General features: G+C 39.7%; 1 protein-coding gene across 1 annotated transcript in view; it reads right to left on the bottom strand.

Moving 5' to 3' along the window:
* si:ch211-186j3.6 (neural-cadherin) overlaps positions 1 to 16,420 on the bottom strand; it is a 292,082-nt gene that overhangs the window by 11,737 nt on the left and 263,925 nt on the right. The window contains exon 35 of the mRNA XM_034570740.1: positions 11,421 to 11,665. Within this exon, the coding sequence (XP_034426631.1) occupies positions 11,421 to 11,665 (245 nt within the window). The remainder of the gene's footprint in view (positions 1 to 11,420; positions 11,666 to 16,420) is intronic.

The raw sequence follows: 16,420 nt of genomic DNA, 5'->3' as shown, positions 1-16,420 counted from the left end.
CATCGTAGCTCATGAAGTACAGACAGTGTTTGAAATGAATGATGTCCCAGTTCCTTGTATCTTAACTATTAAAGGGGAAAATATCTGAAGATGAAAAGACGGATGTCAGTAAAATGTCCTGCAGCCGCCTCCTGAAACTCCCACACTGCCCCCTCATTTAGCACAGCATCCTGTGACTTGATGAGTAGGGAAATCCATTGTGCTATGAGCAGTGGAAATGGTGCAGAATGAGTGTGGGTAATGGGATTCCCATTCACACAATAAATATCTGCAATGAGATCAGTGTCACGTCGTCACGAGTCAATAATTCAGTATGGACTTTATCCTCATCAAACTATAATTCTGTTTACCGCAGCCATCTGCCGCCATGTGCTCTGTCTATCTACAACTCGTCTCACTGCTCTTGTTTGTGACAGTTCTTTTCTTCTTCAAACAGTACTAATACTTTGATGCCACTGATTCCACTGGTCCATAGCTACATGACCGTAGGAAAGTGATAGTGTTAAACAATATCAATTCACTGATAACTTGCATGTGTTTTGTTTCTTTTCAGCTCGAACACTCTTTAGTAAAACAATCTCCCCTTCAGAAATACAAACTCTGTCCACACAGACTATTGTTATGACAAAAGGCTCTAAGTCAATGTGTCACTGATGTTTATTTCTGTTTTTGTGTGTGTGTCTTTCATTTAGCTGATAGTACTGTAAACCTCCTCATGGAAACTTCATATCATACTAAATCCAATATCCTTCTCATGTATCAACTTGGTTCACATCTATTGTCTAACTTTGGCTGTATCTGCTTTTCATAATCAGAAAAACTTGACTAATCTATTTTGACTAATAATGATAAATACACCATACAAATATTAAAGTGCAAACAATAATGTGTCACATGACTGCAAAGACCAGAGTTCAGACCTTGTATCAACATCCGTCCTGAGTGATCCGATCACAAGTGGTCAGCGCCCACACTGATCTGAAAAGATCCAAATGCGTCCTGAGATGCGATCACTCAGACCACATTAAGAGGTCGTCTGGCACACGTGACCACATCCTCTCGAATGCTCTCAACACCTACTCAGCCGACGTCCACAACTGCAGAACTGTTCCTTAACAGTTACGTGTCCAAGGTGGCACCATATGTTGTTAATAAGAGAAACAAGCATGACGCCTCGTTTGTTCTTTGCTAATGGGTTTGTTCCTGTCAGTGGCAGCGCTGGGATCCAGAGAATCTCCCTGTAACCATGTCTTTGTATAGAGCACAACAGTAAGTTTCCCACTGGAGCTACTAACTCATCTATATTATTGTTCACCAATTTCATGTCATGATGATTAAAGGAAGATATGCTCTTCTCCATCAGTCTTTGTTGTTTGGATCCAGCTCTTCCCTCATCACTGTGTTCCTCTGTGTATCATCCTCCTGATGACCATTGTTCAACACACATTGGTTGTTCTGGTCGCCATCTGGTCGGCTGATCAGCCAGTACCAGGAGTAACAAACTGTTGCTGTGCAACAGTAGTGAAAACACAGAGTTCTCCTCACTACAAAGTAATTCAAGAGTGAAAAAACAGAGCAGAACTCTCATGTTAAGAGAGGGAGCAGCTTAAATAAGTTACAAGTTACGGGAGCAATAGCAAACACACAGATAGAGAAGTGAAAGAACTTCTCAGTGAAGTCTTGGTGTGTTTAAAAATAGATACTTTCTTTTTTTTACTCCATGCAGTGCTTTTAATTCTGTATGTGTGTTTTCCCTATACACTTCACTTCATCAGCATGGGTCTTGGATCACTGAACTTGTCTGTGCCTTGGAGAATATATCACTGGAAACAACAAGCCCTTTTTTTTATGATTTTCAGTTACTCCATCTATTACGAAAGAAAAAGTTAATGAACACCAGGGCAAAGGCAATGAATCACAAACACAAAGCAAATGTTTATGCTCCCAATTGGTTTTCACTTCATTTGTCTTCAGAGTAACGATGTTGCATCTGGTCAGTCTTTACTCGCTGAAACACTCAGGCTACATCCATACTACAATGTTTTCAATTCGGCTGATTTCTCCCGGGATGGCGGTCATGCGATACTAGCCTGACGAATCAGCGAAGGCGATGTTGTGACTGAAAAGACCCAATCAGCAAGCGGTTGTGAGGGTCTACGTCATTGTTTCCAAACAACTCTCTGCGCTGCCCCCGAAGTTTTGATACTAAAACCAGGCAAGCAGTGTGTACTGTAAAATGTAAAAATTGAATGTGACAGTATGAGCACTGTGAAGCCTTTCTGGAATGAAACACTGATGAAAAACGTCAGCAACTTCATGATGCACAGGATAAAAGAGCTGAAATAAAGTGTGTGGATTCATTAAAATGTGTCCTGTTGCCTTCATATGGCTGCATGGATTACCTGGAAGACCTGAAGGAGAAGCTTGTAATGCAGTGTAAAGCAGCTGTGAGCGACAGATATTGCTAGAATCGATCTTCATCAATCAATGCAGACTACTTTACTGCTTTAATCACATTAAACTTTATATTTCAGGAGGTTCGGGTGGTTGATTAACCCATATTATTGGAGTTTGGCCGGTGCTAATTGACTCTCTAACAGCTTGGGTGGGTGCAGGTATTAATACAACCTTACATCTCTACAGCCTGAATAACAATCTGCAAGTAAATCACAACAAATTTCAATGAAACATTTCCATGAGCATTTTGGGGAAGATGAGCCTCCCTCCAGCCTGTTAGTAGTGTCGTCTATGCTTGGGGATATTTTTGCTTAGAGGATTATCCAGAAAAATCAGTATGATTATTATTAGTGTACGTGTGCAATCATCCAACTCTACAAGGTGCTGGAACCCAATGTTCTCCTCAACAGGACCATGTATCCAGAAGTGTTTACCAAAATCCTTGCATGAAAGGTTGAAAAAAATCTGTTTTCTCATTATGGAAGGATTAGATGAATGATTCAGGCTGTGGTTGGTGGGTGGAATTTAAGATTGAGACTGATTTGGAGAATGGGTGTGTCTTCTGTTCCAGCAGCACGTCTAAATGTAAAGTTAATTAGTGCGAGTGATGTCTAATTATCTAGTGTAACTTGGTGAATAAATAACTTTGCTCTGATTGTTTGCAATGAGCTTAACGGATTAATTTTTTAAGAGAACTGGATTCATTTCCAAGATGGCATCTTAATCAATCCAATTACAGAAGCTCATCTGGTGTGAACCATAGATAAATATAAAGATGGACAGCGAGCTTCCACTACTTCCACACAATCCAGAAATGAGGCTGAAATATCCGTGATCTGGCGAGCGCGGCCATCTTGCACGTTTGGAGCCAGAGTCTGCGCAGTAGCTATCTGGGGATGGAGCTGTGGTATCGAGGTCCCAACGATACACACGCTCCGCAAATCGTGAGTCAGTCTCAGCTGTGAATACTAACTTTTTAACCCATTTTATACCATTAACTTACTAATTACAACCAAACTTTGCAGGAATTTAGCACTTGGACAAATATTAGTGTAATACGAAATATAGAAAATGGCAGAAACCATCTTTGAGAAAAATTTGTTTGATTTGTACTTTGCCTTTAAATTTGGTCCATGTGCTATCCACTAACATGGAGGAGGCTGGATTTATAACTCATACTGCAGCCAGCCACCAGGTGGCGATTACGATGCTTTGGCTCCAGCTCACCTTTGGGGAGGTGGCATGTCAGTCATCTTTAAATACAGTCTGTGCTGTGTACAATGAATACAATGCTTCTGTTTCAGGCCACTGAACACTTTTCAAGTCATTTATTTTGCAGTCAACAAAATGGCATTGTTTATAATGAATAGTTTCTTATTATTAAATGAATAAAAAGGTCTTAGGGGAAATAAGACAATTGTTGCCGTGTGTTTGAAGGGTGTGCAAGACAAAATAACCAAAAAACATTTGCAGTTCAGTTATTTTGCTGTTTAATATTCTTAATTAATTACTTAATTAGCTAAAGAAATGTCCAGAAAATGATGTTTGCAGGCTACTCTCTGCTCTGGTTTATGCAACAGAGTGGTCCATGATCTCTACGTTATTTTTATGCTGCTGCAAACTCTCACCAATCCTCAAAATACCCCAGGTAACATTTTCACCTTGAAGTACTTTTGAATCAATGCAGCAATCAGTGAACTGGCTGCTTGGCTCATCTGGCAGAGGAGATTGTTGTGATATATTCAGTATGTGACTCATTGACCAACATCTGTGTCATTAATCTGATATCCTTCTCTAATCTCTGCACTTTAAATCGGCTTGATTGCCAGGCACCACATGGATTTTGTCCGATATGGATCGCCATAAATTAACCACAAGTGCTTAGCTGACCATTTTACAAATGACACTTCAGGTTATTCGATGCATTTTGTTTTAATATCAGTAAGGTCACCTTCCCCTGTGGTCATCTACCCTCATGAAAAGGCAACCTAAAGTTCAATCTAGTCTAGATGAACAGGGAAATGCTGTCTTTCTTGTGTATTTTCCCCCCATTCATGTGGGATTTCTATGACATTGAATTGCCATTAGTGTCCTAATGACAGCATCAAATGCTTGAATACGACACCATCCAAGATTTCTGATATACTCATCAAGCTTTTGAATACAGGAAATGACATGATTTACTCTATAGTTCTCACTGTGCTGCATTTTCTATCTCAGCAGGTCTTGTCTGCAGAGTTTTCTTTCCCAGTGATTTGCAGCAGACAGCTCTCATCAGGTGCTCCAGGTTATATCTTTTTTGCTCCAATAAGTAATAGTTTTCTAAACAGTTCCTGCTTGTAACTACATGACTATGTGTCAAAAATAAATCTGGACCAAATTGATTCGGGCATAAACATTCAGTGTGATGGATTGAGTAAAGGAAGGTTTCAAGTAGGCTGTCTTATCATATGGATGTGAATGAAAGTAGAAAGTGGGAAAGGAGTCAATCAGTCTCAAATGCGCTGATGTTTTGAAAAATGGGCCTCAGTATATATAAATTCAATAATATAAATGTCGTAGGTTAAAGCAAGTTATGACCCTTGTAAAACAAAACAACCATAAATGAACCGTGGCAATGACTATAATACATAATACTTTATATCGGTACTCATCTGAGAGACTCTGTGTTTACCTGGTCTGTGTCGGGCTTTTATCTTCCCCTAGATCCACCTCTCAAGCAGCCTCAACACTACACCAAAGATGTTATGATCATTTTCTTCAAAATTATTTTTTAAAAACAACATATATGCCATTAAACATATTAAATGAACTTGAATATATTGTTTTTGATACAACATATAACTTGTCTTTTACTTGAATTTCAGCTCAAATTAACCTCAGATCAGTTCAAATTAATATCTTATCTCATAATAAATTGAGCTTTGCCTTCCAAGTCAATGAAGAAAATAGATACATTACTATAATTTATTTAAGCCATTCTATATATCGCTATGAAATAAATGTTATATGTTTTCTGTAAAGAAAGAAGGTAACCAAACATGGGAAGCAGGACTGAATCCAGAAAAACAAAAGAAACCAATGGTTAACCAAATTCACACAAGGCCCTGCCATACAGTCATAAATTGAGTTAGGACAATGTTGGGAGAGAGAAATGAAAGCCCAAGAAGAAGGTGAGGAGGTGCATGTGAAGAGAGGATGGCATTTACACACAGTTCCAAACATGTCGTCGCCAAAATAAGCAAACAGGACAAATGAATTCACACCATTGAAAACAAAATCAATATTCAAGCTTCATGAAGAATTCAGCGCACAGTTATTAAGTATTAATGTTGTCAAGAGAGAGCCCAGTGGACTTTGACATGGTGTGGAGCTGTGCTGGCATTTCTCAACTTCTCTGAACTCAAGGAGCACCACAGGGACTGTCACTGGGTGAATCCTGCAAATATCCAGGTCCAATCAATGGACGAGAAACAGATACACCGCCACGGACTTCTGTTTGGACAGATCAGGTGCATCATCTCAACAACAAAAAGCAAAGTCAATGCATCTACTATGGTCTGCTATTAAAGATTTCCCATGTTAAATTATTTAAAAAAAAATTGGAAAGTTAGAAATGACTAAAAACAGACGTTTATTATCAATAGGTAACATCACTACTGAATGTTCCCTTAATTCATTTTAAAAGTGTTTCTAAATTTATAAGAGGAAGATTTTCTTGAATCATTTTTCTACAATAATAATCAACAGGACAAAGAGTCTACAGTCGTCTTATTAGCTACTCTTTGGATTTGCTTTGAGCTAAATGCTAACATCAGAATGCTCACATTATCACATGGACCATGTTAACATGCTGACAATTAGCATGTGATATTTACCAAGTTCACCGTCTTGGCTGACCATGTTGCCATGCTAACATTAGCAAAAAAACTGATGATGGTACAAGATCAAAAGAAAAGGGACCTACAGGATGAATCTTATCCTCTGGAAACCATGAATGAAAAATTAAGACTTGCTTTAGCCACAGTTTGCTGCACAAAACTCTCCTTACGAAGGGAAAACAAACTACTATGAATTGTTTTTAGAGTGGATTTTGTCTTTAATCTTCACTGATCATAACATTTGCAAATGAGCAGCCCATTGCCTTCCACATTGCATCCGGAGAGTTGCTGCCCTCCTTTTGTTCTTGCTATTCAAACATTGATCCGTACAAGCAATATTGGATGAAAATCTAAAAAAAAGTCACTCTTGCTCCTACTTGAATTTCAGAGTGAGGAATGCTTGACTGATCGAGCGAGGAATGCTTTACCGATTGAAATTACTACCAGAGCCCCTGGAGCATTGATCTCAATTCCTGCAGGTTTTGGTAAACAGTACCTTATGTGCCTACAAATCAAGTAATTAACACCTAAGACAGAACAGAGTCTCAACAGGATCAAAGTTGGATGTCGCATTTATTATGAGGCCAATACCAAGATTGAATGGTGATTCGGTGGAATAGAAATAAGAGAAATGACCATTTGAACACTATCTGGCCTCAGGGTGGGAGGAAAGTGCCCTCAGAATCACCAGTGACACAAGCAGACATGCCCAGCAGCAGCCTGACATTGACGCCCTCCTTCACATATCTTCTGCTTTCCCTTCTCTCACTGTTTTGTGCGCTGCCTCAGCTTTGAAATCTTTCCAGCTCCCTCTTGTTTTCTTCTTGTATTGTGCTGTGCCCTGTTTTATTCTTCTCTGATCTGTTTTTCTTATCTTGCACTGTGCTCTGCCTCATACTGCTCTTTACAGTTCTGTTGTATTGTTATCAATTAAACAAAGGGAACATGTGATGGTACTGACAACTCATTCTCTGTGCACGGCTGTGCCTGAGGCACTTTCTCAGCAGAGCGTCCTTTAGGAATAAGAACACAGAGCAAAAGGTACAGGCAGATGAATATTCAACAAGGAAAAAGAGACAGCCAGGCAGACAGAAAAATTTAGATTTTAATAGACAACAAGATACCAGTGTGTTGCCGTCTATCCAACCACAGGCCAGAGGAAGTGCTTGTACAGTACCACAGCAGATGTAAGCAGCTATTGTCCCAACCTACATGTCGTCCAGAGGCCCTTTTGTGCTCTTGGTGAAGAATGCCAGACTATAGTGTTTAGTTATGGTGGGTCCATTCCTGGGTACAAAACTGTATAATACAGTTCATAATTTAAAAGACAAATTTAAGTCAACAGACTGATTTAGCAGGGCTTTCATAGCCTTTAAAATATAGTCAGCACTGGCAACGCTGTTGTTTTGAGGCTTCAGAAAGTATTAAGACCTCTTCCCCTTTTTCATTGTTAGAAATGTGATTGTAAATGGATCAAATTGCACTAAACGATAACGTAAAAAGCAGTTGCACATTTCTTTTGCAAACTGAAATGTTTTTTTTCTTAAGTATTCAGACCCTATTCTGTGGTGCTCAAATTTGTATTCAGGTTTCAGGTGCCTCCTCTTTGATTTAAGTGTCCTTGAGATGTGTCTAGAAGTTGTTTAGCATCCGCCTGCGGCAAAGTGAATAGATTGGACATAATGTAGAAAGACACATACATGTGTACACAATGTCCCACCATTTACACTGCATTTCAAAAAAAATCCAAGACAGTCTCTCTGTAGACCTTCAATAAAACTGTAAATGGCAGACGGACTGTATTTGAGTATCACTTTCTCTATGCAGCACTTTTCTATCACACACCATTCATACACTGTCAGTATGTTCGGTATCTTGCTCAAGGACACTGAGGAGACTGGAGGAGCCAGGTCTCAAACCATTCTGGTCAGTGGACAACCCTCTCTACCTCCAAAACCAAAGCTGCCCAAATGTGGAGAGCCATAGATGTCAAATGGAAGAAGTCTTGAACCAGCAGGTCTCCTCCTAGATTTGGCCATCTATCAAATGTGGGCAAGTCGACATTGGTCAGGGTCTTCAGTAGTCCTCTGCAGAGAGGAGAGAATCTGCCAGAAGGACCATCTCAATATCACTCAATTAATCAAGACTTCATGGCACAGTGGCTAGATGAAAAATCACCACTTTGAGTAAAAAGCCATAATAGTCCACTTGAAGTTTGCCACATGGCATTTAAAGGACCCTGAGAGCATGAGCAAATATTTTCTCCTGTCTGATTACACACAAATTAGCCCTCTGGGCGGAACTCCAAACACTGACTCTGGAGAACACCAGCCGTTGCTCATCACCTGGCAAATACCATCTCTGCTGGTGGGGGCAGCATCATGCAGTGGCGGGACTTCTCAGCTACAGGGACAGAGAGACTGCTCCGAGTTGAGGGGGAGATGAATGCAGCCAAATGCAGAGAGGTCCTTAAAGGGAAAGTTCACTGAAAAATGAAAATTCACTCATTATCTACTCAGGACTATGCCAATGGAGAGGTGGGTAAAGTCCAGAAAACAAGGGTAAACAGCGTTGCAGCCAAATCCAATAATCTACAAACGTAAAAAAACATAAAAAAAACAAACATTAACATGCCTCCATACTGCTCCTGTGGTGTCATTCAAGTCTCCGGAATCCCCGACATTCAAATTCGACTCGAAATGGCGTCATTTACACCATGTTTTTTGTCTAAATGTCCGCTGATATCCTCCTCGGAGTCGCGTTCATGTTCCGCGCAGACACTGCACACAAGCTCTGGCCCAAGGGTATGCGTGGGATGCGCGGTAGCATCGCTAGTTCTGGTAGCGGAAACATGGTGTAAATGACGCCGTTTCAAGTCGAATATGAATATCGGGGCTTACGGACACTTGGATGACACCACAGGAGCAGTATGGAGGCACGTTAGGTTTTTTTCTGTTGTTTTTTACATTTGAAGAAGTGGTCCCCCAGTTACTTCAATTGTATTGGATTTGGCTGCAACACTGTTTACCCCTGAGTCTCCACAAGTGTTGTGTGGACTCAAACACTTCACCCACCTATCATTCGGCATAGTGGTGAGTAGATAATGAGTGAGCTTTCATTTTTCAGTGAACTATCCCTTCAAGAAAAACCTGCTCCAGAGTTCACCTTTCAGTACAACAATCACCTGAAGCACACAGCAAGACAATGCTGGAGTGGCTTTGGGACAAGTCTCTGAATGTCCTTGATTGTCCCAGCCAGAGAACAGAGAACCTTGAACGTCACAGAACATCAGTGGAGACATGTGAAGGTGGCAGTCACAGATGCCTCCCATCAAATTTGATGGAGCTTGAGAGAAGCTGCCAGGATAAATGGGATAAAGTGCCAAATGTCATTTGTTCAAAGCTTGTAGCAACTTATCCAATAAGACTAGAAGCTGTAACTGCTGCCAAGGAAGAGGGGGCTTCTGCAAAGTACTGGAATAAGGAACATCTGAGCAGTTTTGTAAATGAAAGAAATCTGTCATTGATTTTGTCTAAATTTGGAAAACTCTAAGAGCAATTTGTCATAATAGAATATTGAGTATGGGTTGATGGGAAAAATGTCATTCTAATGAATTTACAAGTAGATCTACAACACAACAAAGTGTCCAAGGGGTCTGAATACCTTCCATAGCTACTGTACCTCTACAGTATGTAGTTTTATATTTGGATATCATATTTTTAACTACAACTCAGATAATGCTCTGGGTGCTGTAATGTCAACTATTTTGCACATGTTCTCAAACTGGTACCATTAAACATATTACAAATGACTCCATTCCTGTTTGCAATGTACCCGGACACACAACCATCTCTGGATTGTTTTAAAATGTGAATATTCTCTCAATTCACCCAAACATCTGACACTAAACTTTACCTTTTATTTATTTTTCTTTTTAAAGTTAAAACTGCCTTCTGACCCAATTGTCAACCGCTGAGACTCCAGCAGCTGACCAGGTTGGTGAGTGGGCTTTGTCAACACACCAAACTACAGTTGTTTTCTGAAAACTGTCACTTTCACCGCCCACTGCTGTATCTTTGCCTGATGTGTTTCCCTATGTGTTTCACAACTGTGTATAATGTGAATGGTTCTGACACTTAAAATACACACAAATGCATCAAAGCACTTAAGCTCACTGCTTACCTTTCACAAATGTTAAGATGTGAATAAAGTTGAGAAGCCTGAGCTAATAAGGGGCCACATACAGTAATGATTACATTCAATTCACTGTGGTGTGTGGTGTGAGGGAGCTAACAGTGTCCCTGGGGTCTAACTACATCCAGTAATGAGTGCAACACGCCTCTATGGGGATGAAATAAGGCACAAATTACCAAAGAATCATCGACTGCATCATTAAAAACATCTGGTGCACACATCGTCTCTCTCTCTCTCTGTGTCTCTGTGTGTGTGTGTGTGTGTGAGTGTGTGTGAGTGTTTGTGTGAGTGAGAGAGAAAAATAGAGAGACTAAATTGAAATGCTTATTTTGTGGTTTTTATTGTTCACATTTTGCATAGTCTTATGGTACCTATTTAAAATATATAACATTTCTGTTTCAGTATAATTGTTTTCTTACATTGCTCTCCCAGATATTTAATTTAATTTTGAAATTACTATATTTAATGTGGCTGTTGGTTTTGACAAGGTAGTTTGAACCTGTCACAACAGAACATTTCTGTTAATAGGATATTTTCTGTAGTGTTTCCTTACTCTTATTAAGCCCAAAGAGACAAATGCAATTCGATTGATTGATAAATGTAGCAAAATAATTGTACGTGTATATATATTTAATAAATATGATTTGTTGGATGTGTTTCCCAAATTGTCACATGCCATTGCAAAACACTAATTTTATATTTCTATGTTATATTGCAATATAATGGATAAGTTTACAAATATTGGCAAAGACAAGGTGCTATCACAAATTCAACACACACACGCGCACACACGCACACGCACACACACGCACACACACGCACACGCACCCTGCTGTGCTATCCTTTATCAGTGGTGTATGTGTAACATGCAGTAGATGCAGTTCTTACCTAGTAAGGCCATGAAGCAGATGCAGATGGCGAAGAGCGAGCTGAAGCTCAGGCCCACGTCCTCCCTGTAGATGGCCAGTGGCGTCTCGCAGTGGCGTCCTCTGTAACCCTCCGGGCAGTGGCAGGTGAATTTGGAGGGTGACTGGGCCACACAGGTCCCCCTGTGACAAGGCCGCGTGGCGCAGAGAGTGTAGACACAGGACTTTCTGGACCCGTTCACTCGGATCATGTGTCCAGGGGGACATCTGAAGAGAAAGGTGGGACAGGAGACGACAGGGGCAATAAAAAAAGGCGTCACAAATGAAATGTAGATTAAGATCCCTTACAGAACGTGACAGGAGGTTTGATTAGAACAACATGTAATTATCCCTTTTACAGGAGCAGCTCCAGATCCATCAAAGGAAAAAAAACTCTAAAAACTAGAGGAACAAGGAGAATAAAACAAATTACATTGGACAGTTGAAGCACTTGAGGTTCACTTGAAGATGAACATGAATATACAGGCTAAAAAACATTGTCTTATTGTCTTCTCTTGTTTGTAACCAGTTCCCAGAGGGAAAAACAAAAAAACAAATTAGTGTCTTTTAATCAGTGATCTCACACAGACGTACACCTCGATACAGAGAATGGATGGGAGGAGATGAAAACGCTGACTGTGGCTCTGGCAGTAACTAGGATGATTTTATGCAGACAAGGGCACATTTTCTGCCTCACTTCAGAAAGCACCACTATAATTAAAAGCTCATTTGGGTGTAACAGCTCAAACAAACATTTTACGAGCCCATTAATTCAGTATCCCAGTCAATGTCTATGGAGCAGCTCCGGGCTGTACATTTTGATGACATCACAGATGAGTCCTGCCTCTGCTCTCAGGAGATTAGTCCATGCTGATAAATATTGACTCAACTTTACTATGAAATGGCGACATTAAACTAAAGATGGTGCAGTAATTTATCTCATAACTCTGCTCCTCTTCTGCCAGAAAACTAATCTGGAGGAGCAACCACCTATAGGGTTAATGAACTGTATCTTCTGCCACACTGTCCCCTGTGACCTTTGTTCCTACGTGACTTATCTGCTCCAGCGATCTACACATGGCAACATTACAAACGTTTTGGATGCAGGATTGAGGTGTAAAGATCTTTGACATGGCGCCTACATGCCTCCCATCCTGCTCTTTTCTGATCTTTTCAAAGTCCTGACCAAAACCTTCTCCTAACCTTGTTTCCTGTGTAGCTGGAGGATTTGTTCACTCACAGTTTTGTAGAGCAAAGGTTGGATAAATGTCCGCCTACATAAAGTATGTCTCATATTTGAACACAATGCACAATGCACATGCACACAAGTACACTAATGATGCTGACAGGCAGAGTGGAGAACGGCAATAGCAATGTGCACTAAAAGGGTAGAATATGAATAAAAGGAACCTAAACTAATGTAAACATTGAATGTTTCAAAACGTAAAACACTGGAAACCAAACATGAGTTAAAGCTACTCTTCCCCACCAATCTGATGCAAAGCTGTAAACACAACACAGCATATTATCACCATATAAAGCTGTTACACTCAATGTTTTTGCCTATGTACTGTGCACTTGCAACATATTATCCACATCTGCACATGCTGTGTTGATTTGAAGTTGTGTTTCTGGCCTTCCACAAAATATATATATACGTATTACACCGTGTATACATATCGGGTGTTGTATGTGCAAAACATGTGGGGGAAAAAGAAAAAGAAAAGAAACACAAAAAACAATAAAAAAAAAAGCATGGACTAAATCAATAAAGAGCTTCTCTTCTCTTCTCCAGAGCGTTTTTTGCAGATTACTGAGTAATCATCATCATCATCAATCATCATCATCATCATCATCATCATCATCATCATCCATATATACAAAATCTTTTTCTTTTCTTTATTTTAAACCCTTTTCCTTCATCGTTTAGACACATCTTTTCTTCTTCTAAATTAACGTGTCATTCACTTTCCTCTGTCAAATTTAGGGTCAATTTTCATCAATATAGAGACACACAGTTTTATTTTAGTCCATACATCGTCAGCCCGCATATATCGTCCTTTGTTCTGTGAAAAACACAACTGAAGACCAAATGTTAATTTCTACCTTTTAAAAATAAAAGCTGTACCAAACCCCAGGACGCACAACAACGTGAACACGTCTTTTATATCAAGATCTAACCCGAACCCGAACCCTTTTTTTTTTTGCATGTTAAGTAATCAAATCTATAACTGACCTATACACATCTTCCAACAAGTGCCACATGATTCCTCCAAAGTCTAATCTCCTTTTCTCAAAATGTTGACTCAACCAGCCCCTGACCAAACTGTTTTTGGACTCTTCATTCTCACCATTTTCACCAGCTGTTTGCTAACTTTGTGTGTGATGCTACTGCAAGCTGAGGGTTTAATGCAGGTCTTTTCCACAGAAAAGAGCTCCCTGCTGCTGCCGGTGATGGGGTCGATGGAAGTGGTGAGACGGAAAGTGGCGTTCCAGATGAGGAGAACGCAGTGTAAAATTGTTTCCCTCTCTCTGTCGGCTGCAGAACTGATTTTAGGGTCTTGCTGATTGCTTTTACCGCAGCATTTCAGTACACTAATTCCCATAAGAGGCTTCTTCTGGCCACTTTATATCAGAACTGAGACTGTGTGTGGCTGCACTTCCACCATAAAAGGTGGGGTGACTTGATTGACAAAACCAAAGTCAGGATCATCTTTAAAATCAGTGTTCAAGAGTATAAACGACTATTTTTAAAGCAACTATATAGACAATGTGAGAAAGCACATATCGAGCAGAAAGAAGCCCATTTTAAAAGGTAATTAAATGTGGGTGGAATTATTGTCCCATAACAAAAGCTCAGCGCTCAGTATTCATTATGCCTAGTTGGAGTCTGAGTAGGTGTGGAACACAGGACACCTGTCAGTCAATTAGACAGCGTGTCTCCTTCCTCTGCTCGCTCTTATCACTGCCTCTCATTAGCCAGAGATGGAATCAGTGCTGTGACAAGTGTCTTATCGTAACCTATGATGAACAGGGACACTCTCTCACAGTGATTAGCTGCAGGTGTAGTGTGGTGGGAGTTTTAAAAGGATGATCGCTCTTAATTTGAATTAGTCACAGAAAAATACCGACAACAATAATAATAATGTAATAATAGTAATTGGACATAATTATCATAGTGTTGCTCTGCAAAATGTGCCTTTGTAAACTAATCTAAAACATGAGTTTGTTATTTCCTAAGTATTTTCTTTTTATATTACTATAAAAAACATTGTTAAAGATTTAAATTTTTTAACAATAGGCTTCTCAGCTCAGTCAGCGGAAAAAACAACTGTCAATAGCAAATGTTGTCAGTTATTTACGGAACAGATTTTCAGAAGGTATTAAAATATCCTCATTTCTGCAAACTCTACTGTGTTATCAATTTAATTTAAATGGATAAAATTGCCATTTCTGCCCATTCATTTACACTCAATAACCCATACTCACAGAGTGAAGAAAAAAAACACTTTTTTATGACTGCACTTTAAACTGTGGTCAGGTTCATCTTGTGCTTTAATCATCCTCAACGTATATTGAGAAATTAATCACAGGCCAATTCAATTGGTTGGATTTAGTGTAGAAAGGCACATACGGCCCCTAAATCCACACTGCATGTGAGGACAAAAACCAAGCCATGAAGTCCATCTAACTCTCTGTAGACCTCGTTGATAAATTGTGGTGAGGTAAACATCAGGGTAAGAGTTTGAAAGCATTTCTAAAGCTCTGAGTGTTTCCAGGACAACACTGGCCTCAATAATTATCAAATAGAAGAAGTCTCCTCATAAAGCTGGCCATTCGTCCAAACTGAGCCCAGCAGGAAGAGAGTGGCAAGAGAGAAGCCACTCGACTGAAAGGTTTGTGGCTGCTTGCTTGGAGTTTGCCAAATGATATTCAGTAGAAATTTAAAACCTGTGCAGGGGTTTTTATAAAGTTACCTGTAACCCAATAGAATAAATGTGTTGCCTCCACTAAGGAGGATATGTTTTCATCAGCATATGATTAATAGTTAGCAGGATAGAGGAATAACAGCTGCACAAATTTCCATGAAATTTGTGGAGGGATGGGACATGGCCCAAGGAAGAATCCATTAAATGTTGGAGCAGATCTGAATAATTGGAGAGCCCACAATTTATTTTTGCTTACTTTGCAGTGAATAATTAATTCAATCACGGTGCACATGTACAAGTATGAAGGTGGCTCTCACATGCAACAGAGTCCGAGTAACAGGCATTTAGACTCAGGAGTGACAGAGAAGCTCTTACATTAGAGAGAGAATTGATTGCATGCACTCAAACAAACACAAATAAAGACAACCAGCTTGGCGAAGGTAACTTAAAGTCTGACTGTCTATGTGGATGGGAAAAACGTTATGAGTGATAGCACAAGCATGCGTCACACTGCGCTGCACACAGCTATACAATGCAGCGATGGAGCAAAACCCAAAGTTAGGGATCTCTTATGTTATTTTGAGAAGGGTGAAATATATTTTTTTCATAATCATATCAAATTGTGGCAGAACAAATTAGATGGTGGGCCGCCACAGTGTGGATAATCAATGGGAAGCACTCCTTTGACATGGCTTGCTAAACAACTGTTGTTCTGGCTTTTTTAGTAAACAAAAATAACAAAACCAAATAAATCAATAACAAAAATAACAATGACAAATTAATGTTTTTGTGTGTGTTAATTTGATCCCTTGGTAGAAGTGTTATTCACACTATGTATGCCATTATTAGACAATTTGACTACTATGTGAAAATACTTGGGTTTAGAGGACTCACTAAAACAATTACTACTCTTATCATCCTTCAGAGTTCAGGTCAAGTTTTGAAAACAAGCAGGGAGAAGATGGAGAGTGTTCATGTTTATATTGAGTGGTAGGTATGTGTCTGCCGGACAGGGGCTAAATTACTGAAGCAAGGTGAGAGAGCCCTACAAACC

This window comes from Hippoglossus hippoglossus, chromosome 3 (genome assembly GCF_009819705.1).
Source record: "Hippoglossus hippoglossus isolate fHipHip1 chromosome 3, fHipHip1.pri, whole genome shotgun sequence".
In the NCBI taxonomy this organism is placed as follows: Eukaryota; Metazoa; Chordata; class Actinopteri; order Pleuronectiformes; family Pleuronectidae; genus Hippoglossus; species Hippoglossus hippoglossus.
Note: the sequence above shows the minus strand (reverse complement) of the source record. Positions and strands in the feature narration are given on the sequence as shown.